The 26,341-nt window shown below is 37.7% G+C and overlaps 1 protein-coding gene across 2 annotated transcripts in view; it reads left to right on the top strand.

The window, feature by feature from the left end:
• The window catches only part of Col24a1 (collagen type XXIV alpha 1 chain), a 354,563-nt gene that overhangs the window by 169,834 nt on the left and 158,388 nt on the right, over window positions 1-26,341 (top strand). For both annotated transcript variants that reach the window (XM_029560281.1, XM_029560280.1), the window contains exon 25: window positions 21,612-21,665. In XM_029560281.1, coding sequence (XP_029416141.1) covers window positions 21,612-21,665 — 54 coding nt within the window. The remainder of the gene's footprint in view (window positions 1-21,611; window positions 21,666-26,341) is intronic.

Raw genomic sequence — 26,341 nt, 5'->3', positions numbered from 1 at the left:
ATGAATGAGCCTGGCTCTGTTCCCAGAGGAACTTTATTTATAAACACAGACGGCTGGCAGTAATGGGCCTGCAGGCTGTAGTTCGACTTTTTTTGTTCTCAAAAGTTATACTTTATCTGGGAAGTGCCAGCTTTTATTGAGTCTGTCACTCGTGTATCCGGCTTCATTAGTTTTTTGTCATTAGCAGAAAAAGCAGTCAACACAAATGTGATTTCTTTGAGTCTTAATTTCAAATCAGAACACAGATTTGAATTAGCAGCAGATGGAGTGATTGCTCTTCATTGAATCTCTGTGCTGATCAGGAACAGAACGAGCTTCTTTGCATTTATATGTGAACTACATGTAAATCCAAATGGAATTTAGAATTTATCATTTTCCCCCTAATAAACACTCGAGATTCTCACCAGGAAACATTTTCAAAGCAATGAGATCTTTTCTTTGTGTGGAGTGCTCACTAAAAACATTTTTCTGAACATTAGATGTATTTTGAAATCTTGCTTTAAGGATCAAAGAATTGCCACATAGTAAGATTTAGAAGTGTTAGGTGATTTTTTTTTTACTCTGAAAAGTTTTCAGGGAGAATATTAGATTTGTATTTCCCAGTTAGTTGGGATATTTTGCATTTGGGTTCCATCTTGTTTATAAAATGGCTCTTTTTTTTTTTTTTAAATCCATCCTACTAAGTGGTACAATGAAAAGCACCACAGCATTTTCCCCCAAACAGATTAGTACTCCTGGGAAGTAGTGTGGTGCTGGGTATTATACCTCTCAAGCATGCTAGAAGTGCTCTCTCCACCACTGAGCAGTATCCAGCCAGCCTCTGTTCCTTTGATCATGGTATTTATTAAACTAGTATGTTCAAAGATTAATGATTTGGGCAGACTTTACCTCAGTTCCCTTTTAAAATATGTTATCCTCTTGTCTCTATATATCTAAATTATATCTATCCTTTGAAGACCTAGTTCAAATGCTTCTTGAAGGATGTTTCCCCTAAATCTATAAACCTAAAGGAAACTTTATCTCTTGTTCAATTTCATAAAACATCATCTTTTATAGGATTTGATAGCTTCTTCCTTGAATGTTTGATATTAGTATGTAACCCTGGGCTCTCTTACTTAATTATAAACATCTTGAGTAATCTACACTTTACATTTCTTTCCCTTCCCCTGTCTAGCATAAGTGTGAGTTACTAATATTCAGTCAATATTTGTTGATTGTAAAGACCATGCCTAGGTTTGGTATTGGAAACAACATAGCATGTAGTAGTTTAACAAACTGGGAAGAGAAACAACTCTGGAACCAGGCTATTTCCTCAATCTGTTAGAAGATATCAATACTTAATAACAACCCAAAGAGAAGTGAGGATACTGTAAAGATGAAAAAGTATCAGAAGTATGTCAGGAAAGTGTATTAAGAAGTTTCAGAAAACTTCATAAAGATTGATAGTTAATAATTGTTTTTGTATTTCTTAATTGCTGTATGTCTCATTCAGAAAGACCATGTTTGGCTCATATAGTATGGGACTACAGAAAGATATAATTACACCTATCTCCTTCAGTAATATAAAAGGTTAAAGCATAACAAATTCACAATCAAAGAATTTGGAAAATTGAATGACTTATGGTTATTTATCCCAAAATGTATGGCAAATAACTCTTCACTAACAGATTGGGAGAGGTAAGGATAACCAAGATTGCTTCTTGGAAAAATTAAGGCTTGATTTGGTCTCCAAAGAATAAGAAAATGACTGATTATCTCACCAGGAGGCAAATATCAGATTTCATGGACTAATTGATTTATTTATTTTAATATGTATTTTTACTGAGTTTCTGTGCATTTCATATAATAGATCTTAATCAAATTTAGACCCCCTCCCCATCTGCACCCTCTATTCCCCCCCCCACCAAATTTCATGCATTCTGTCATATATGTTAAGTTCTATCCAGTCAAGCATTTGTACCCAGATGTCCCTCCATGCAGGTTCATCCATGGAGTCTAGTCAGCTTATCCAGAGTCACTGCCTTAAAGAAGATCTACTCTTCTTGATCCTGCAGTAATCAGTTGCCAGTAGTTCCTCAACTAATGGCCTTCTGTCCATTTCCCCAGTTTTATGCTGGGTTTTTGTCTGATTGAGTCAGCACAGGTCTTGTGCAAGCTGTTACCACTGTTGTAAGTTCATATGAGCAAGTTCCCAGAGGCCTGAAAGTCTCTGTTTCCTTATGTTCATGCAGAAGCCCTTACAATCTTTCTGTCCCCTCTTCTGCAATGGTCCCTGAATCATGGGTGAGGTTTAATATAGGAGTCCTATCCAGGGACACACACAGTACAGTCTTTTATTCTCTAAAACTTAACCAGTTGTGATCTTCTGTGTGCATTGCACTCTGTTGTATGAGGAAGCTTTGCTTATGAGAGTTGAGGGATATATTAATATTCTTTCTGCCTCCTGTTCTGCAATGTTCCATGAGCCTTAGGTGCAGAGGTTCCTCTGTAGATGTGTCACTTAGGGCTGGACATCTGGCGTATCAGTATTTTGCCTGCATGTGTGTAAGTAAATTGCATGAGGGCAATGCCTGAAAAGAAGAGAAGAGGGCATTGAATCATCTGGGACTGGAGCTACAAGTGGTTGTTAATCTCCATGTAGTTGCTGGGAACCAAACCAAGGTCCTCTGCAAGAGCAGCTAGTGCTCCTAACCCAAGCTATCTTCCCAGCATCCTAATGGATTGCTTAACATTACTAAAAGTTATTAATTAATAAGTTAATTAACTAACATTTTTAGCCTGGCTTAGAACTTTATATTTTAGAGAGCAGCACAAAAGATTTTTAATGAAATACACACCAGTCAAAGTTCGATTACACTGATTTAAAAATAGTAAGACACTAGGACAAGTATTTCCTTCCCAGAGTTGAATTACTAGAGAATCTTTATTATTCAATGTAAAGGATATTTTAAATTATTTGTTTCATTTAATGTGCTGATTGAAGATACCCAACAAGAAAATCCATCCAATAGGAATTTGTTTATTTTATTTGCATTGAGTGTTAGTTAAAATAACATAGGTGATCGGTGGAAATACATGTTTTAAATAAGGTAGTCTTGTTGATTTAGGGTTCCCTTCTCCATTCCAATCATACTAACCCACATTTCTTCCACTCTGACAGGAACAACATTAAAAACTAGGGATGTCATTTTTTGCTTCTTGATTTTTAACACATTTATGGTAGTATGTATTACATTAAAATATTTACTAGCCTGTTGGCAACTATAATCAGTTTAGTTTGACATTTGGCATTGACACGTGTGTGATCATATAGTTTTGTGAAGCAAATCTACAACCTTCCCATGGAGGAATAGGGACAAAGATGTTAAAGAATTGGTTCAACTGCATAGATTGCTTTGTTTCTGTAATGCCGGGGCTCTAACACAAAGGTTTGTCCACACTAGGCATGGACTCTGCACCGAGCTACATTCCCAGCCCCCAAGATCACTACTGACAAGGAAGTGATGAATAATTTTGGCTGCAATTGTGTATACCATGTGACAATTATTTTACACTTAATATTTGATTTAATACTAATATGTTTGAACCTAGAATTGTCCCTTTTGTTGTATGGGAAGAGCATGTAATACACACTAACTCAACTTCCTCATCCTCCCTCCCTTCCTTCCTTCCTTCATCCTCCTTCCCTTCGTTTCTTCTTTCCTTCTTTTACCCATCTCTCCCTCATCTGTCTCTTTTCTTTTACCTTCTTTTTCTTCTCTTTTTTTTCTTTCTTTCTGTAATCACTGACTTACCATGCTAGATAATCAGTATATATAAAACACAGAGAAAATTAGGATTTCAACAAAATAGTATTTCTGTTTCACTTTGAATACTGAAAGACAAGCAAGCTGACATAGCAAAGTGTGATGCTTTTATGGTAAAGAGCTGCTATGTGAAAAGAAAAAGGATTGAGTGTGATATTTTAGAAAGTACCTGGGTTTTATTTGAGGTAAAAGTGACAGGAATTCTCATCTTGAAGGTCTTCCTCATTTGAAAAACTTAAGGTTAAAAATGTTTTTCGTCAGAATAAAAAATAAAAGCTGCATAGGATGCTTAGTAAATGGTGGTGGGTTTTTTTTTTTACAGTTTCTGCTACTGCATTTACAAAAGATGAAAGGTAGCTATAGTTATACATTTTGGTGAGTTTCTTTTGGAAATAGTATTAACACAGATAACCTAGGACAATATGTCACAAGATCCCCCAACCACTCCTAGATTTCAACAGTTCACTGATGAGACTTGGTGTTAAGTGTGTAGTCCTACTCATAAGCTTCATTACAGGGTACAGAGAAAAAGTAGGGAAAGGAAGAGGTATTTGAAGTCCAAGGAAAACCAGGCATGTCTTCCCAGACTCCTTCCCTACTGGAGTTCAAGGGATAATGTTATTACCCCCAGCAACAAGTTGTGACAGCATATGAAAAAGAAATATTGTCTATAGGAAAGCTCTTTAGAGACTGAATATCCATCATTTTCATTAAAGAAACCCTCTCCCTAACAGGTATCAAAGTTCCAGACTCTCAAAAGGAAAGTAGGAGGTTAACATTAGCCATGTTATTTACATAAACAGTTTAGGCACAGCAGACCACTCCAACCAGTCCTGGAAATGGTGAGAACTTTCCCCAGGTCAAAATTCCCCAATGTCAGCCAAAAGCCAATTTTGAAAGTAGGTATGGAAAAGATAACTCACGGCTGCCCTGTGAATCTGCCCAGCCAGGAAAATGAAATGTCCGTTTGAGGAACACGTCCTTCCCTCATCCAAATAATCAGTAATGTGTTTATGAATAAGTCATATTGAACTATGTTAGTACTACCCTCAAGAACATTTCAGAGACTAAAAGATGCACATAGTCACTCACTGCCTATTAGGAAGTCTGAAAGTGTGTTCATTCATGTCACTCTTAAAGTCTAGAACCACCCCACCTGAAACTGGAGCTCTCATCTGCCTTCCTCCTCTACAAGATACAGCTTAGAACATGTCTGTGTGCTCCATGGTTGGACCACCCTCTGTGACATCTCTGGTGGTGGTGAACAATCAGTTGGTGATAGCACTGAGGTCCTAGTCATCAGTGGCACAAGAATGGGAATGTTGCTTAAGTTCCCACCCTCTTTGTAAATGAAAGGACTCTGGTACAGAAAAAAAGGGCTGTGCAAATTTATACCCAACGCTTTTGCCTAGAAATCCCCACCGTGTTTGCTTCTTGAATAAAAAGTGAATCTATTTTAATAACTTTGGTACCCAAAAGAGCTGAGAGTTGTAGTCTTGGCCTCTTATGACAGGGAAATAAATGCCTTCACTAATTCAGTGTGGTTTAGTGGTGGTACCTCTTCACAATTCAAAACCTAGGCGGGAATCATAATATTTATATTCTTATAAACTGAGTCATAGCTTTTGCAATGCTGATGTTCAGGTTAGGAAGAATGTTGTCATTGTTAGAGACTCCAAGGGCCTGCTGGTGCTAGAGTATTACGTAATCATGTGTTGCTTTATGGAGGGCACTTATGTATACTTATACAGGCCTGTCATGTTCCCACTTGTTCTATAACAATGAGAAAATGACATGAGCAGTAAGATGGTGTGCCAAGCAGTTCTCCCAGCCTTCAAGAAGTCAGAGGAGGAACCTAAGAAGTCTTGGAAAACTTTTGTGAAATTACTCCAACTGCTCAAGAAATAAGGGCTACGCTGAGCCTCAGTATGCTTAGCACAATGTTACTATGTGTTACTGAATTCAAAGACCCATACTCTACATAGAGAGAGCTGACTACCAGTAAGGTACTGTGGGATCACTAATTTTACTCAGAAATCCTACAATGTAGCAAAGCTAAAACCCAAGTTCCTAAATGCAAAGACTAGAAAACTCCTGAGCAACATTATACTCAGTCCAAAATATACAGAATGAAGCAAAAAAATAGATCTCTCTCTTGGACCAAAACATGGGAGATGGATGCTCAAAGCCATCAAGAGTAAATCATAAGAGAGAAGATTGTAATACAAGAAAGAAATGAGTTAATGAGGCCCAGTATGACTTTCTCAGGTCAAGTGACATCCTCATTTATCATGGGAGCCTTGTGCCATTCTGACCATGTGTATATTATCCCATCTTTGAGTTCTGAAGATGTTATAGGTGTCAAATCAAGTGCTGTGGCAAAGGGCCAGAATAAATGGACCTGTCATTGCACTGAGAGAAAAGGTCTCTTGAGGACTTCTTTCCCCTGTCACAGTTTCCACTTATTCTCCCTTGTTCTCTGAAACCTAGGGAAAACAGTAAAGATCACAACTGTACATGCAAGGGCAGGGTGAAGAGTCCCATAATTTTAACACTTTAGTTAAGAAGTTAACATCCTGGTATTCTGAGCATTTCTTCTACAAATATTGTCTGAGATCCCTGTGCCAAGCACAGTGGTAGACAAAGAAGTGACGGAAGCGGACAGAACACTGAGCCCACTCGCAACGACCTCATGCAAGTTTAGGAGGCATGTTCACCTACTTAAAGAAAAGGTTAAAATTATCTGAGTGGCCACAAAATCTGTCTGCTGTGGGTATTATCAGTAAATAGGCTCTGAATAATCCTGGGGATACAGAACCCTGAATAAAAATCCTCACCATTAAATTTTTGAATTCCATTTTTTTTAAAATGTGCATATCAATCTTCCATGTCCAAAAGATTTTTTAAAAATATTTGCATGATATTCTTCTTTCTTAAGATTAAAATAATAGAATTTCAGATCTGGAAGGTATAAAAGGGATGATTTCATCCATACTGTGTTTTTTTTAGAATAAGAAGATATGATCAAATCTCATCTGATAACTTACTTCAAAATTAAAGTGTTAAACTGGAACTCAAGTCCTCGCACTAGTTCATGCTGTGATTTTCCCCTTTATTAAGTAGAGAATTTGCCAGTTAGTGGGAATGACAGGAAATATGAGACAGCTAATTTTCTCACTCAAATCTTGTCTTTTAGACAGAACCCTTTATAAATCACATTCCTATAATATAAGGATTTCATGAAAAGACATACAAAACTAATTTAGCTCTTGATATTTGAAAAACATTTGCTATGGACATATTCTTCTGTGCGAACAGGCCTGCTAGTTATTAGAGGCTCAGGAAGACCTCACAAGCAAGTGTTTTGCAACACAAGTGTCATTGCAGGAGAATTCCTTTTATTTCTTATCCAACTTACATTTTTTCTTTTTTACAAATAGCCTAAGCTCAACAAAGATAGGTGATCGCTCTGTATCGATAGTCACATTAGCTCCTTTGATTTATTACCAATAGGCTTATTGTGGGCCATACTGCCAGGCAAATTTACTGCAGCACAAGTTGCGTTTCCGTTCTCAGGTTTCCCATAACATGAGTGTGACTGAAAGCATCTGCTCGCAAGACATTCCAGGCATAGTCTCCTGATCATTGCCAGACCATCCTGGGGCAAAGCTTCGTTCTGAACTTTTATTTCCTGACTGCAGATTTGATCCTAGAGAATAAGAGTTGACTAGCTGTTAGGGACATGTTAGAAGCTGACATTTCGGCTTGGATTCTCTGTCAGTGACCAATTATATTTTGTAGGAGACCTTATGTATCCACAAGGCAAGAAGAGCCTGAAGCGGAGAGGCAATGACTCCCAAATAGACTTGTCCAAAGGATCTAGAACCTGTAAATTAATGAAGTGACTGCCTGCATTCTAAATCTGACAGTATAGAATAAACAATACACATTCTTGAGTAAGATAGACATGCATTATGGTCTCAAAAATGTTTGTTGACTCAATAAAATAATGAATTTATTTTATGACATGTTTATAAAGTATTCATGAATATAGGATTTTCATAGAATTCTTTTTTCTTCAGTTGTGTTCTAGTTTGCCATCTGTTCTTGCAATAAACATCACCACCAAAAGTAGACTGGGGAGGAAAGGATTTATTGCATCTTAAAATTCTAGGTAACAATTCAGTGAGGGAAGTCATGGCAGGACTCAAGGCAGGCGCCTGGAGGCTGGACCTGACGAAAAGGACGTGGAGGCCTGAGCTAGAGCAGAGAAATGAAGTGAGATGGCATTTGCTACCAGGAATTGATTGGGAAGCAGTAGTTGCAGAAAGAAGAGGGAGGAGAAAACTGGATAGAGGGAGAAGACACAGGTCCCACTAAGTCTTGGGTCTATATGAAGTGCCTGTTTCTCTCTGGCCCTTTGAGTAACCCCCCACAGGGCTTAAGTACCTGAGCCTCTATACTCTACCTCAACTGTCATTGTTATGGGTCACGCCTGCCCTTTCTCAAGAAGCCTCTCTGGAGCTAGAGCAAACTACGAGGCTATTGGCAGCTTGAACCACAAGTTCCTCCTTGAAGGAGGATCTGGGTGCCTTGTCTTGGTTCACCAATCTTCTCCTTGTGCCAGTTGGTTCTGGTTCTCAAATCTTCCCTGAGCATGCTTTTTAAGGATTCTGGAAAATTCTTTCCCAGAAGGAAATGTAGAAGAGGAATCAGTGGTGCCAGTTGCAATCTCTAACATTGCTGATACTTTTTGGACTATAAAAGATACTAATATTTTCATTCTTTCTTGGGAGCAGGGTGAATTACTTATATCATGATAGTGAATCTTGTTTCCTTGACAACTGATACCTGGACCAAGGAGTTTAAAATGCTTAGGAAGTGACTGTCACTTATAGTAGAGTATCATCTGATAAAATCATATCCTTTTTTTGTGGACTGGGCTCCATCCCTGAAGAACACACATTCTGTGTGGATAGAAAACACAGAGCCCTCTACTGTGACATTGAGAAGGATAATAAGTAGAATTAATTCAATCTTCGCCTCATTTCTAAGGCCCATCAATTTTTCCTATTTGAGGCACAGTATCATACAAATATCCAAATCAATAACTATACTTCGTCCTACAGAAGGATGGACCACAGAAGTATCCCTTCATAGTTGGCACTCAAGTTGCACCTTCAGAAAGCCATTCCAGTGCTCTGTTAGATTGGATATTTTTAGAGTGATGGATATAATAATTAGACCTCTTAGGCACAGACATATGTCTGAGTCATATCTAATCTGGTCTGGTATAGTACTTGGTGTAACTTACATGGTAGATTAGATAGTTCTTAAGTATATGGATACTGCCTCTTGTTGAAGCCTGGGAGGAGGAAAGCCAACCTATTCCCAAAGTATCTATCATTCTATTAGAATACATCTTTGACTTTTCCAGAATGAATTTGTTTTCTAGAGGTTGGTATGTTCCTCAAAGAACAGTACCATATTGTAGGTACAATATCACATTCTATTATTGGCAGTTTGAATGTCCAAAGGCAACAGCACTTAAATTATCCTTGTTGAATAGGAACAAGGATGTCTGATCTATGTACTCCTTCCTTCTCTCAGCCTTGTGAATTCCATTTATACGTGTATCCTCAGCATGGAGGCGATTAATGACCAAGGCTTGCTGATGTCAACTTCTAAGTCATTCTGTCTCCTCCAGATAGTCTTCCATGTTTGGTCTGCTCTACTAGATATTGCCATGTGATGTAAAGTTCTTCAGACTTTGCATTTACACCAGTATGCCCACCCGTGTGCTTCTTTCTCAAATCTTCTTCATCCCAGTCTTAAAGTTCTCTCAAAGGTCTAACCAACAAGCAAGGTGACTCACAGATTCTTTTTAGCCTGTATATATTCTATTCTTGTTCCAGCTCTGGTTGTGTGGAAGCACTTGAACTGGGTCTGACGCTACTCAGCCTATCATTGATACATACAAACGTGTGGTCACCTGATCCCTTAGTGAGATGCTAACAGCACAACAAATTTGCTTTACAAATCATAATTAATTCTCTACCATATATGGCATGGCCTTATTCCAAAATCTTTCTATTGAGGTGATGAATCTAGTACTGTCAGATCAGCCAGTTCCTATGGCCTAAGTTACAATATAGCATTGCTCAATGTGGGAATTTATACAATATCTTGCCAAGGAGTTCAATCCAATTGCCTTGAGAAAGTGCCCCTATTATGGTCTGAATGTAAAGTGTGTCCCAGAGGCTTGTGTGTTTGAACACCTGCTCTCAACTGCTTCATGTCATTTTGAGAGGCTGTGCATCCATTAGGAGATAAGGCTTAGCTGAAAGAAGTGAAGGGGGGAAACCTTATAGCCAGGCTAGTCCTTCTCTCCTCCAGCCGTCCCCGCTCCTCTCCTTTGTTCTTCTCCTTCTCCTCCTCTTCCTCCTCCACTTCCAGGTCCACCAGGATGACAAGAGTCCCAGGCACACAACCCTACTTCTAAGGACCCTGTCATGCCTTCCCCTCCATGGGGAACTGTACCCACAAACCATGAACCAAAATAAATCCTTTGTTTTCTTCATAGTTTCTTGCCAGGTATTTGGTCACAGCAGTGAGAAACAATAATTTATACAGATCTCAAATTAAGAATTATTTCATACCCAATTATTTTATTTATGTGATGTTGATGGAGTGCCTGTATACCTACTTCCAACATCTAACAGTATATAGTAGCTAGTAGACTTTGTATTTTTTGGCATATGATTTGTTCTTTGTATGACAGACACACCAAATTCCTAGGTGGCATACTACTTAATGATAGTGTGTATGACTTAATTCTACATATTAGACAGGATATATTGTAAATTAGTTAGCACTAATCAAGGTGTGTGTTTTCTTATAAGGGAGAGGGCATGCTAAGGGGCAGTGCTAACACAATGAAAAGGGTTGGCCACTTGTATAAGCTAGTCGAGTTCAGGTTTGATAGTTCAAGCTCTTCGAGGATTTCTGTCCAGATGTTCCCTCCATTAGTGTCCAGATTTTCACTAACCAAGGTTCTACTGACCTTAGCAGATCAAATTTACCTCAGCTAGAAGTTTGACCTTCTCTGGAGTTTGGTCACCATTCCTATTAAAATCAAGAGCTATTACATAGATTCCTATGCCTTCCACCCTCCACTACAAGAGATGAGTTCCCAATTGATTCTTTGGGGTGATCTGGGTGACATGTGCCTCATCCGGATAGTCACAAACTGGACCAATATGGCCAGGCTTTTATGCTTGTACTTTGACCAGGCCTGAATGTAGGTCTGTCTGCTGAGGTCTAAACCTCGAAGGCTCTGGTTAAAAGAGCAATGAGATATTTCTTACAGAAGGGTGTGAGTGGCTCAGCTCTGTTCCTACAATTTCTGCTTTATTTGCTTTGTTCATTCATTAATTCCTAATAAGTTTTTTATCTTCTGTATTCTGGGTACTTCTGTATCCTTGGTACTTTATAGAGCATCCAGATCAATAAACTTTAAGTCATGTCCTTTAAGAGGTTAACTGGTGACATATGTAGCATGTGAACTAGTGAAGCTTTTGTGTCACTACAACCAAATACCTTAAAGAAACATTTAAAAGAGAGAATTCTTTATTTCGGCTCACAGTTTTAAAATGTTGAACCCATGCATCTTGTCAGAGCATCATGGCAACAGTGGCATGTTCTAGAGGCTGTTCTTGATTTTCTTGACAGCAAGCAGTGAAAGAGGAATATAGTAGTAGACCAGAGCAAGAGACGGCCCCCAAGATCTTCCCAGTGACCTTCTTCCAACAAGGTCCTGCCTCCTATAATGCTGCCATGTTATGAATCCATGAAGGAATTGTTCCAATAATGAATATGTGTTTTGTGATCTAGAAAAGCCTTCAAGGATACACCCTCAGATGTGTTTTCCTAGTGTCCTATGTGTTTCATAATCAATCAGGCTACATATCACAAACTACAGTGAGCTAATGTGGTTAGGTCCAAGTCACACTGTCAAAGAGATAACTTAAGAGCTTATAGGTTTCATTTGAAAATAGGAATGAAATGATCCAAAGATTGGTTACTGAGAGACGATGATATATTAACAAATAATCAGAAAGACTTCAGGCATACTTGTACGTCAAATGAAAAAGACTGAAGGAAAATCATGAACAAAAATAATAGACATAACCCACCAGTTTACTTTCTATGTATAATTAATTCTGTAAGTCTCCCTCTTTTCCAATATGTATGCTCTCTTCTACTTTCTATTTCTCAGTTAACCACTTTTTCCTGATGATCCACAAATTTATTAGCTCTAGGCCCACAAATTCATCTGAACATCCCTATCAGAAAGTCCCATGGGTTTTTCATAGTCACCACATTTATATAACGACTTCTTAGGCTGAAGAGATGACTCAGTTAGTAAGTGCCTGTCTCACAAGCATAAGGACCTGTGTTTGGATCTCCAGCAGTCATGTTTAAAAAAGCCAGGTACAACAATACATATCTGTAACCCTAGTGGGCAGAAGACAAGTGGAACCCAGAGCTTACTGGCCAGTCTAGCCAGCTGGTGAACACAATTCATTAAGAGACACTCTCAAAAAATAAAATAAAGAGTCATAAAGGGAAAGAACCAACCATGACTTCTGGCCTCTGTATGCACATGCACACATGCATGCGCACACGTGCGCGTGCACACACACACACACACACACACAACCCCACAAACCATAACTACACATATATACACACACACAAAGAATAAAGGAATTCTTTTTTGTTATTCAGATTACATAAACTTTCTATTTTCCTCTCCTCTGCCTCTTCCCTGTCTAAATTAGCAAAGCTTATGCTATCATTTTCTTAGACAAAAGTGTAGAGGTTAAAAACTTGTAGAGAATCAGTAGCTGTGAGCACACACACATACTAACCGGGAGGCTAGTACTTGAAACTAAACTTTTTGCATGTACAACTGACCTTTGTTTCTCCTGTCATCAAAGGTGTACACTTGATTAAATTGTGTAAAACTGCTATTCTTAAAAGATAAAAACTGGTTAAATCTCAGCAATTTCACACGTTCAATTGAGTGTGGTACTTTTTGTGGTAAGAAAACGTGTGTGTGTGTACTAACCGGGAGGCTAGTACTTGAAACTAAACTTTTTGCATGTACAACTGACCTTTGTTTCTCCTGTCATCAAAGGTGTACACTTGATTAAATTGTGTAAAACTGCTATTCTTAAAAGATAAAAACTGGTTAAATCTCAGCAATTTCACACGTTCAATTGAGTGCGGTACTTTTTGTGGTAAGAAAACGTGTGTGTGTGTGTGTGTGTGTGTGTGTGTGTGTGTAACTTTGAAAGGAAAATAAAAAACCCTGATACACTGATAATAAGTTTCTAAAAATAAAACAGAACAGAATTCTAGGGAATTTGCTTTGCATTTAAGTAATTTTATAGTAACTTTTTAAAACTTAAGTAACTTAAGTAACTTTTTTAAAAGCAAAAAACTGTATTTTGAAGTAATTTTCAGGAGCTTTGCAATCTCTAATTCTTTATCTTATATTTGTTTTCAAATTAAAAAAAGATTTGAATTCATATAGAAGCATTCCAAGTGAATAGTTAAGGTACAATCATTTTTAAGATTATTTTTTAAGTAGAATAATCTACAGAAATGCTTTATAGTACTTGTTTTCAACTAGGAAATATTCTAATTTTATATTACTCTTTCAGTGAATAAATAGGGTGTGATTACTTTGAAAAATAAAAGTAGAGCATTTAAAAATTTTTACTGACTTTTGTGGAAAAGTAATATTTCTTCTCAATTCTAAAGGTTGATTTATTACACACCAGGCTTTTGGCTCTCTGACTTTTGGCTTTAGTTAGCAAAATCTTTAAATAGATGATTACATATTCCATTTTGCAAAATGTGAAATGTTTTAAATTATTACACGATTGTCTAGCTCTTAAACATAACATGTTCTAGCTGAAAACTTAGCCATGTCCTTTATTGTGTGTTAGATGTGGAATCTGTACTAGAAAAAGTTTGATGAAAATTATTTGCCAAAAAGTATATATTGCTGGTAATTCCGAGAACTTATAACTTAGGTGACCACTCTTTATTCCATTAATACACAACAGAAAAAAATTGAGTCTTGTCTGTTTTTAAACTACTAGAGTCTGCTTACACAATACCAACGCAGGCATAAACACCTCATGACCTCTGGCCTCCATATGTTTGTGCATGGGCATACATCCCCACACACGTTCATGTACCACACACAGAAAAGGGAAAGAAGAAAGAAAGGAAGGAAGAGAGGACAAAAGGAAGAGAAGGAGTGAGGGAGGGGAGGAGGAAAGGATTAAAGAAAGGGAGGAAGGAGAGAGGGAGAGAGAGGGAGCGAGAGAGAGAGAGGAGAGAGAGAGAACAGATGGAGGATGGACTTACACACTCCAATGAATGGAAGATGACAGAAATGACAGTTTGTGCCAAGGTCTTAAGAGGCATTGTAGTTTTTTCTTGCTCACTCTCTGCCTGGGATCACTTATGTTGGGAGCAAACCGTCATGTCATTGGTCCCTAAGGAGAGGCCTCCATGGCAAGGCAGCAAAGTCTCCCTCCAACAGCTTTCTTGGATATGGATTCATTTAGCCATAGTCAAGCCAAATCTTGACTGCAGCTATATTGGAGACCTGACCCAGAACTTCCCATAGAAGCCATAGCCGTTCCTGAGTTCCTAATCCACAGAAACAGTGATGTAATAACTGTTTTTATTTTAAGCTGTTTCCTTTGGGGGAATAATGTAATGTGAGGCAGCAGAGAGCTGAAACATTAATAAAAAAGACTTAGAGATGTCTAGCTAGATTGTTTCCCTTCTATAGGTTAAGTCTTTAATTAGCTGTTTCCTTTGCTCTGCAGAAGTATTTTAATTTCATGAGTTCCCAGGTCTCAGTTGCTGGCCTTGTCTCCTGAGCAACTGGAATCCTATTCAGAGTCTTTATCGGTGCCTCTAACTCGAAGAGTTTTCCCTGCTTTTTCCTTTAACAATTTCCAAGTTCCAGGTCTTACATTAAGGTCTTTAATCCTTTTGGAGTTGATTTTTATGCAGGATAAGATAGGAATCAAGTTTCATTCTTCTGCATGTGGATATCCAGTTTGTCCTGCAACATTTGTTCTTGAGATGAAAAAGAATGAACAGAAAGAAACAGAAACAGGAGTCATTTGTGTTTCTATTTTAGCATCCACTGGTAACCAGTTTAAGTAAATTGTGACTATTTCCACATGTACACAATAAGCCTTTGAGTGTTCAAAAAATGAAAATATTTGTGTTCCTGGTTCTCAGATGCATTTTGCACTTGGCTCTCATTTGTGTCTAGAGTGCCTGTTTCATGGATAACTATGAAAACAAGTCAAGGCCCCATGGTCTTTCTTTTTGAAAAGTGCTTGTAATAAAAGGAAGAGAGGCATATAGGGAATTGTTGGCCAATACATGCCTCCCAGCATGCCTTCTATAGCTTACAAAGCATTTCCAGTGCAGGGAAGCTGTCTGGAGCTGGGGAGCTGGAGTGTCTGGAGCTGGGAGATCACCCTTGGGGGAAGATTAAACCCACCATCATCTCTTTATAACAACTGTGTTGATTCTCAACCAGCTATGATGGATTAGGCCTCAATATCAGCTTGTTAAAAAAAAATATTCCTTCTGTGAAACAGAGGGAAAATACATTTAAATATAATTGCCTTCTATTCAGAAGAGTTCTTTTCTGTTGTGGATGAGCTTTCTTTTATTTCGCTGACAGAGCAAAAATTATGTTCTCAATAGATTAATTTTTGAAAACCATGGTCTCCAGCAGTAGTAGTGGCTGCTTTCCATGTTCTCTTCATGTATACGCTGTTAACCCTTTAGCAAACATATCCAAACACAAAAAAGCTCCCGAAACTGTTCTTAGAGGTCACCACAGCCTTGCAATTGTCAAATCCCACTCTGCCCCACTCCTATTCCTTAATACTGAGTTGTCCTCCAGGAAAGCTTTGCCCCTTAGCTTTCTTGACACATTCCCAGCTCCTTTTGTTTTCTCTTTTCACCTCCAAATAATCTTCATTTTAGAGTCCCTTCTTAGTCAGGCATGGTGGCACACACCTCTAATCCCAGCACTCTACTCAAGAGGCAGAGGCAGGAGGATCTCTGTGAGATTGAGACCAGCCTGGTCTACCTAGTGAGTCCCCAGCCACCTGAGGCTACAGGGAAACTCTGTTTCAAAATGAGAACAACAGAAGAAGTCTCTTGTTCATTTTATTATTATTGTGGAGAGTAATCATTTTATTATTGCTATGTTGGCGATATCATTCTTATAATACAGCCATTGACTTTACCATGGAGAGTCACACATTAGTATCTTAGGGGAGACTCAAGGAGGTCATTTTACACAGGCCTCCACTGACGAACTACAGTTGCCCACTGGATTCTTTCTCTTTTCTGACACTGGCTTTTCTCATGAGTTTATTGTTTCTTTTAATGATTGTCATTGTCTTCATAACTTAATCTTGGCTATTATAGTACCTTCCCCTCTTTGTCCCTGTTTCAGTTCTTTCTCTTTTCTACACATTATGTACTGTAATGTCACGTAACTATCCACTCAGTGCTGATATGATTATGCCCCTCTTTTACACAGAACCAACAGTAATTCCTTTCCAAACACTCATTCTCCTACAAACACCACAAACACAGGTTGTTCACTTCAGACTCAAACTCTCAACATTCTAATCCAGTCTGTGGCCTTATCAAGGCCTATATTTCAGATAATAAGAAAACAATTTTACATTTACCAAACATTTTGCCATTTGCTACCTCCCAATTTCTGCTCCAATCACTGTCTCTCTTTAGAATATGCTTGTCCCACTGCACCCTGTAAATCTTTACCTCTACCTCAGATACTGTTTTCTTGGCCTATCAAATGTTTTCTTCCAGACATAATTTCCCCATATAGAAAGTTTTTTTTAGCTTTTCTTCATTTAGCTTATAAAATATAAGCATTTTCATTGTTTTACTGGATTAGGAACTTCATAGTATATTTATTTTTTTAAACTTTTATAAAACTTTATTGAGAATTTCATACATGCGTATAAGGTGTTTTGATCAAATCCGTGCCCACTCCCTCCCTTCCAACACTTCCCATATCTCCACATCACTTTTTTCTTTTTCTTTTTTTTCTTCTTTCATTTATTTATTTTTATGGGGCTTTTGGGTACTCTAACATTCCCCCCACTGAAGATGTAACCCTAAAATCTTTTAAGGATTAGATACAAGCTCCCAAATACTTTCAACATTTTTGGCCTTAGGAATGGAGTATATTGCTAAGAGGCCCAAGGACATGTTGACTTTTAGCCAAGAAGCTGGCTACTTTTCTTTGGAGTCTTTTCACCCTAACTGCCTAGCCAATTCCTACCTCCTACTCTTATCACACCATCCTCTCAAGGGATTACCCGACTGCAGGCAAGGAATCAGGATGCAGACCACTCTGGCTTTTTGCATGTTGAACAGGGATGCAGGGTGAAGCAAATGGAGCACCCCTTTGGTGGGTCTATCCAAAAGACTCCCAAATTGCATAACTCTTATTTCTAAGGGGAAAAGAAAGTCCTTGACTGGTGAATAGATGTGAAGGAGAAGTGAAGGCAAGAGTAATTAGCATTACAAGTTCTAGACAGGAAACTAGAAAAAAAAGTCAGAACAGGGCAATTTTCAAATGTTCATATGAGAGTCCATTGGAATTTCTTGTATACTCTGTGACTCCTAACATGAGACCTAAATAAACATGTTTAGCTCTATCTTCCTCAGCAGATTTTGCATTTATTAAAAAAGTTGACTTGCAGTTTAAACTGGAATTTGGCTCAATGCACTTCTTAATATTTTAGTTTGTTTAATAATTTCTATGAGACTGAAACTTAAATAAACCAACTGAGTTAGATTATAGTTTCAATTTCATGTCAATGCATATTTAATTTATTGTATTATTAGGGAAACATTAACAGCAGGATCAAAATAAATGCAAAATTTGCGTTTGTCTTAACATGATGGAAGTTATTATCACTGGTATTACTAAGGTGATAAAGTCAGGATTCTTTTTTTAATATTTATTATTTTTATTTTATGTGTATGAGTATATTGCCTGCATGTAAGTGAGTGCACCCATGCCATGCAATTTCGCAAAGGTCAGAAGAGGGCTTTGGATTCCTCTGGAACTGGAGTTAAGGATGGATCACAGCCGCCATGTGAGTGCTGGGAATTGAACCCAGGTCCTCTGTAAGAGCAGTTCTTAATGCAAGTGGTTCCACTATAACTTGGGGCCTGTAGTGAAGAAAACCAGCAGTTTCTCATGTATGCAGGCATCATATCAATTTGAAAATGCACAATGCATCAGTAATAATAGGCTACATAAAGCTGCAATATAACACAACATCAAAATATCAGTGGCTTGCAGTAGCTAAGGTTTCTTTCTTACTTTCTGTTGCCTGTGAGCTGCCCGTGGTCTGTTGCACACCATCTGCATTCTGAGACCCAGATTCCAGAAGTGTCTCTTTGGAACATGGCTTCATGGTCTTTGAAAAATAAGGGTGGCAAATGTCATTTCCTCACCTTTTCATTTTGTTCTAAATAAATTACATAGAGAAGCCTAATCTTGGTAGAATGCAGGATTATTTCCCCCCATGCTGTAGGGCACTGCAAGTTCCATGGAAGAGCTAACATCAATAGCATAGGCATGCATAATACTTCTGCAGAAAGGAACAGGGAGTATTTCGAAGAACACACTTTCCTGTACCATATTTTCACATATTAACATTTGAAAATGGAATATATCTTAAAATCATTATGATTAGATTTACTTGGCAGATTTGTTTTTCTTTTTAGAAATAGAAAGCTATTGGTTCATAGATGATATTTTAAATTGAATGAAACTTGGTAGGCTTCAAATTGAAATGGATTCATCTAATTCATCTAGCATTGCCAAATGTATGGGTAGTTTCAGATTAAATAGTAATACACACTTAAGGAGCAAATAGATTTAAAGGCTGTGTATTTCAGATTTGTGAGGACTGAGCTATCCTTGCTCAGCTTACTTATCTTACCAAGAATAGCCAAAGTCAACTATAAAAGCATTTGAAGAAAACTGGGAGAAATTCGTAAAGAGAAAAATGATCAAGGGAATAGAATAAAAACTTTAGAAATAAGCTAAGTATGTCCCAGATGACCGAATGACCTCTTATGAGCCCCATGCCCACACACTTAAAGGTGTATACCTCCTCCGAAAATTGCCTCCTAAAATCCAGCTTCTGACAAATGTGTAACAAACCACATCCAACTACAGCCTAGGCCTGTTCCATTCAATCGCGTGAACCTTGTGTTAGGAGCAGGATTTTTGGTTGGTTTGCTTTTAGACTAAAATTAGTCTATATTTAGATTCTACTATCTCATGTGTTATCCCAAACAGATTGCTCTGTTTCCCTGTTCTTCTTCAGATATGATTGTATAAATAGGGCTCATCAGAGAAGCATAGCCAGTAGGATAGCGATAGAGATATAGGTTGATTTTTATAAGGAAATGGCTTTCATATTATGGAGGCTGTCTTCTGCAGGCCGTTTTATCATCTATCGAATTAGCTGCTTCTGGGTAGCAAACATAGTAGGATAAGTGACTGTGATCATTCATCATAACTGCCTCAGAATGAAAGTGTTCACATCCTTGTAACACATGAACCACAGGCTTTAACTATTTAATCACTTCCAGTTGGATATTAGCAATAATATAACATAGTGCTTGAAAGTACAGATAACCAAGAAATAGAATACAAGTCAAAACTGCGTGTTGCATAATATATAATTAAACTTCCTAGTTTCTACACTAAACAAATCTAGAGGTGAAATTGACCCTAATAATTCATTTTAACTGATAGATCTAAAGCATTATCCTTTAAATATGTAATAAACACAGCATTTAATTAGATAATTTTGCATTTCTATAGCACATCTTCTAAATTTCATAGTCTCCTACAGTATATACAATTTGAATGGTTACATTTTAAGTACTTAGTAGGCACCTAAGTTTGCCCATCTATTTAAACTCCTGTGTTTCAGCAAGCTGCTTTACTTGGGGATGGAGATATGGCTCAGTAGTTAAGAGAACTTGCTGCTCTTGTAGAGGACCCAGGTTCAGTTCCCAGCACCCACATGGCAGCAATCAACCAACTTTAACTGCAGTTCCAGGGGATCTAACACCCTCTTCTGCCTCCACAGGCACCATACATACAGGTGCACTTGTATACATGCAGACAAAGCATTCATACACTAAAAATACAAATAAATTTAAAAAAAATAAGATAGTTTACCCATCTACCTTATCTGTCAAAGGAGAATCCTGATAATACTACCAAATATAGTGGTTGTGAGGATGAAATCATGCTCTCAGGAAATGCTCAATGCATGTTATTGTATTCAGTATCATTTGATAACCAACCAGATAGATACTGATACAGCTAAGACTGTAGACCTGTATGGATGGACTCATGCCATACATTAACTTCAGTTAGAGTCTACATAGTCAGTCAGTTTTTCAGGGTTCAGCACTTTGTCTTAAGCCCTGACTAGGCATGGTGGCACAGGCCTTTAATCCCAGCATTCAGGAAGCAAAGACAGGCAGATCTCTGTGAGAGTAAGGCCAGCCTGGTCTACAAAGCAAGTTCTAGGTCAGGGGCTACAGGTAGAACCTGTCTAAAAAAACAACAGAGAAAGATATTCATCTAAACAGGATATCTACCTGGCAACTATTGAAAATATTCCATGTGTCTTTAAGTAAATGTAGAAAACTGCCTGTTGCTAGTAATTGAAGAGAGGAAAGGGACTATGTTCCATTACAGAGTTCATTTATACTGTTCTTTTGCTCTCGGTGCTGCTTAAGAAGGAATAATAGATAATGCAGCATGAAGACAATCATAGATACAGATCCTGGATCACGTTTGTTCCCAGCAGTGTGCTAACGGCTGTCTTTCATTTTGTCCGACACAAATGCATTCCTTACTTGGGCCGTATCCTGTCCTACAATACCCTTCTCCCCCTCTTCACTTGGCTGGTTGACCGCTCCTTTTTCAGGCTACAGATTCACTGTCTGGCTTCAGGCCTTCCCTGACCTTGCTTGCTGAAATGTCTTCTCTTTCATTCTCTATATCAACATCACAACTATTTCCTTTATCAGGTCACATCATAATTTATGTCTGAATTTTTAATAGTTTTCCTTATGTGTTACAAGAAATTTTGATTCATCAAGACAGGGCCTGGATCTGTCTTGTCTCAGCAACCAGTACAGTGCAGGACAGACATCAAATACTTGTCACACAACTGAAATGAATACATGACTAAATGGGTGTGTTAGGGCACTTTCAAAGATGGTAGTTGCTAAAGTGATTTATTATGCTAATATATTCACATCAAGCAGGTATGAAAGCTGCAGGAATTTTCAGTAATATCCAGTTAATTATTAATTCATAAGAGTAGAGACTACATTTGAATTTCAAACTCTGTTTCCCAACATAGTGCCCATCACGCATTAGGCTTTCATTTATTTATCTGTTGATTGACTGAATAAGTTAACTCCGATGTGAAATCATAGACTTTGTGTCTGTACCACAAAGAATTTTGCTCCCAAATAAAATTTAGTATGAATTAAATGTAAATGATATTTATATTTATAGGTGATTTAAGACGAGAAGGCTACAATAGTGATTTAATATGTACATATTTTTTGTTATATTTTTTTCTCAAGGGACCTGTTGGTTTACCTGGAGAAGTTGGAATAACAGGAAGTGTTGGTGAAAAGGTAATTTCCTCCATTATTCTGTTTTATGCTAAGAATTCCAGGCTAAATTTTACTTTCATGGCATTTCATGTTGATTAGAAGGCACTCATCAACCTGGTGGGGGGATAGGAAGATGAGGAAACACAGCATCTGCTTAGATATCTTCCACACTGAGTACCTCTCTCTGACTTAGGGGCCACCCAGCTAGTGGCCCACAGGCTCACAGACAGCAGTAGCATGAGGGAGATTCTTCCTTTCCTGCATTGATGAGCCTGTACACTGAGACTGATGGTAGTAATTCAGCCTAGCAGTGGTCACATACCCTGTAAACCCTACTAAAATAAGCAAGTAGAGCTCCACATATAAATAGCCTTTTCTGGTCTAACTGCCTGAACATCAGAAAGAAAGCTACTCAGTACCCTCCTGTCCTCTATGAAGTGAACTGCAGGATGAGAAGTCTAGATAAAAACAGAGCATCTCCAGCCTGTCTCCTCTGCAAGGAGGAGGTATTGTTTGACTTTTCTTCTTTATGATCGTTTAGCTCTATCCTTCACTTCTGTTACTGTGTTTTCCCTCACTATTATACCTTCAACCCCTACATCTTCCACTCTTTCCAGTGTTGCATCTCTATTTTTCCCTTCCCTGCCTACCTTCATTTTATTGCTAATTAATACTTTCAACTTTAATGATTTTTAAATTCTTAGTTTATTCTGTAGGATTCTTAGTTCCTTTCTTTTCTCTCCTTATGGGGAGTGTAGTTGATATTTCCGATTTTTTTAATTACATTTAAATATGTGGCTTGTTTTTGCATTATTGTTACTATGGTCTGCTTCCTCTCTTCTGAGAAGTAGAACTGAAACCTCAATGTAAAATGACCCACCGAGAAGATGTTCATATAAAGAGATACCCCAACAGATGCCAAAGTGTTGACATAGAAACACAAGAAAATTGAAAAAGAAAGATAATGTGACTCATCAAAAGTTCATAACTCTTCAATAACTGACTCCAAAAAATAATGAGATGGTTGAAGTGCTAGATAAATAATTCAAAAGTTTACTTTAAAACAATGACCAGTGGCCTCAAAGAGGATTCAAATAAACAGACAAATGAAGTAAGAAAGTCAATTCAAGATTTAGACAGGAAATTTGGCAATAGGATGAGAAGCAAAGATAGAGATTCCAGGGAAAAAAAAAACACACAGAGATATGTGGAAATCTTGTAAATGATAAGCACCATAAGTCAGATTGAAATAATCAATGCTATGGAAAGGATCACCAATAATTAGAGTAAGCAGAAGAAAGGTTGAAGACATGATTAAGGAACTATTACATTCAAATATCAATAAAGATAAAAGAGTCATGACCATGCCTTTAGAGAGTTCTGGGACATGATCATGAGATCGAAACTAAGAATTGTTAAAGTAGCGAAAGAGCTGAGCTACAAATTAAAAACACAGAAAATCTATTGGCTGAAGTTGTACCAAAAAAAATCCCAAATATAGAGAAAGATATGGGCATTTAGAACTCCAAATAGACATGTCCGGAAAAAGATTTTTCTGTCACATTACAGTTAAAGTGTCAAAAATGCAGAACAAACAAAAGTGTTAAGTAGAATTCCATCATGCTAAAAAGCAAGAGAAAGCCCAAGTTATTTAAAAAGGCAAACTTATGGGACTAACATCAGACCTCTCAGCAGAAACCCTAACATCAAACATGTCCTGGAGGAATATCATTCAAGCCCTGAGAGTAAAAATCACCAACTAAGATTACGCTATCCAGCAAAGTTGTCTTCTAAAACTTTTGGAGAAATAAAGACCTCCTAGGATAAAATTCTAGAAATTCATTACCACTAAGCCATCATTTCAGAAGATGCTTAAAGGCTTCTACAGATAGATGAGGAAAAAAGACGGTCACAATCACAAAAACTTGTGAAATAGTAACTCTCACAGGAACAGATGAACAGATAAGAACTGGGAAAGAATGAACCGTGTTCAAGTCAGTCAGTAAATCAGCAGTTCTCTATGATGAATGAAAGAGAGAGAAAAAATAATGATGGCTATTCAAATCAACCAAGGAAAAAATAGCATGAAAATTACTAGGAATTAGCCTATAAGTCTCAATAATAACCTTGGATGCAGTCTTAACTAAAAGACGCAAATGTGCTGCTTGGACTAAAACAGTAAGAGCCAACTTGTCTCTATTGTTTACAAGAAAGTTGCCTCACTGCCAAAGACAGACTGAATAAAAGGACAGAAAATAATACAGGAAACGAAGGGACCCAAAGTAAGCTGAAGTAACCATGTGCATATCTGACAAAGTAGACTTCAAGCCAAAGTTAGTCAGAAGAGATAAAAAGGATCACTGTATAAGAATAAATGGAACAATCCATTAAAAAGATATAATAATTATAAATATGTGAAGCCAGATGTTGGTGTATACTATTTCATAAAATCAGCACTCTGGATGTAAAGTGAGATGTTTCAATGTCTCACTATCCTCAATAGTTAGGTCGGCCAAAGAAAAATTAACAAAGAAACTTCAGAGATAAACCACAGCATAGATCAAATGAAATTGCTGGATGTCTACAGAATATTTCATCTAAGAGCTGTAGAACATACTGAGGGAGAAATCAGGAAAACAATGTCATTCGCAATAACAACACAACAGCAAAACCGTTGAAGTAAACCTAACCAAAGAGATGAATGAAGTGAGACTATGAAACGCTGAAGAAATAAAAGACACTGGAAAATGGAAAGATCTCCTATGTTCATGGATTGGTAGAACTAACATTCCTAAAATAACCATGTTACCAAGAGTATTATACTAATCAGTGCAATCTCCACAAAATTCTTTGTAGATATAGAAAAACAATTCTAAAATCCATTTGAAAAATACAAGGACCCCAAGTAGCCAAAGCAATCCTGAGCAAAAAGAGCAGTGCAGGAGGTGTAATACCTGATTTCTAACTATATTACGGAGTCAAACTAACAAAACAGCAAGGTATCATCAAAAAACAGACACATAAAGCTGTGGAATAAGACATCCAGAAATAAGAGTACACAGCTATAGCCATGTGATTCATGAAAAAGGTGCCAAAAACATACACTGGGAAAAAAATAGCCTCCAGCAAATGATGTTGGGAAAGCTGGATGTCCATACATGGAGGACTGAGACTATAGTTCAAATATCAACTCAAAGTAGGACAAAACCTTAGCTTAAAACCTGAAACTATCCCAGGAAATTGAGGGAAATGCTTCAGGATCTAGGTATAGGCGATGACTTTCTGAAGAAGCTTTCAATGGCTCAAGAATTGTAGCAAAACAGACAAATGAAATTGCACGAAGTTAATAAGCTTCTGCACAGCAATTGCCAGAGTGAAGAGACAGTTGACACAATAGGAGAAATGTTTTTCCAGCTACTCATCTAGTGAGGGATTAATATCCAGAATATCTAAATAATTCAAAAAATTAAAGATGAAACAGCAAATAATTCAATGGGCATGTGAACTGAATACTTCAAATGAAAGAGTACAAATGTCTAACAAAATAAAAAAAATTCAGCATCTATAGCCATGAGAAAAATACTAATCAAAACTACACTGAGTTCCGTATCACCCAGTCAGAATGAATATCAAGATAACAAAAAGCAACAAATATTGGCGAAGGAACAGGGGGACGATCCTTAATGTAAAGTAGCCCAACTACTAGGAAATCAATATGGAGTTCCTCACAGAATTAAAAACTGCCACCTATACCACATCCAGCTATATTCTCCAAGAATAAAAATCAGCTTACTGTTGGGATTCCTGCATACCTCTGTTTATATTTACAATACCCAAGTTATTGAATTGATCTGGGAACCCATCAACAGATTCATGAATAAAGAAAGTGTTACACAGTGAAGTTTTGTTTAGCCATAAAAAGGAATAAAATTATATCATTTGCACTCAAATGAAGATCATCATGTTAAGGGAAATAAGACAGAATTAAAAGGGAAAAATATCTTCTAAGAGTTGAGAGATAGGCCGGGTGTGGTAGCACACGCCTTTAATCCCGGCACTCGGGAGGCAGAGGCAGGCAGATCTCTGAGAGTTCAAGGCCAGCCTGGTCTACATAGTGAGTTCCAGGCCAGCTGGGGCTACAGGGAGACCTTGTCTCAAAAAGACCAAAAAAAAAAAAAGAGTTGAGAGATGCATTAATCTATGGCTATAACTAGAAATCAGTTTGATATTACATCCATTTAGCAGAATAGTTGTATTGGGCTTTTTCCCATGGCCTGTGGGCTGTCTAGCCTCAGGCTCCTAGTCTTGATAACTGTGTTAGGTATGGGCTCCATCCTATGAAGCAGCCTTAAATCCGATTAGAAAGTAGCTAGTTACTCCTATAATATTCGTGCCTCTACTGTACTTGTGGGTATATCCTCCTGGCCAGTTGTAATTTGCAGGATTGACAGCTGGGTAAGGGTCTCTTCAGGTAGTTTGTATAGCACCTTCTGTGAAAGCCAGACAGTAGAAATGAGGTTTAATGCATCTCTCAACTCTCAGCAGAGAAGATTCCTCATGCAGCAGATGGTGATTCACAAAGAGAACCACAAGTGGCCAGTGTGTAAAGAATAAGAGACTTCAGACTGCTTATCCCCGAACAGAACACTTAAATCAAACTTCCACCTCTCAAAGCCCAGGGATCATAGTGGAAGAGG

Source organism: Nannospalax galili, unplaced genomic scaffold (assembly GCF_000622305.1).
Source record: "Nannospalax galili isolate Female #2095 unplaced genomic scaffold, S.galili_v1.0 scaffold9, whole genome shotgun sequence".
NCBI lineage: Eukaryota > Metazoa > Chordata > Mammalia > Rodentia > Spalacidae > Nannospalax > Nannospalax galili.
Note: the sequence above shows the minus strand (reverse complement) of the source record. Positions and strands in the feature narration are given on the sequence as shown.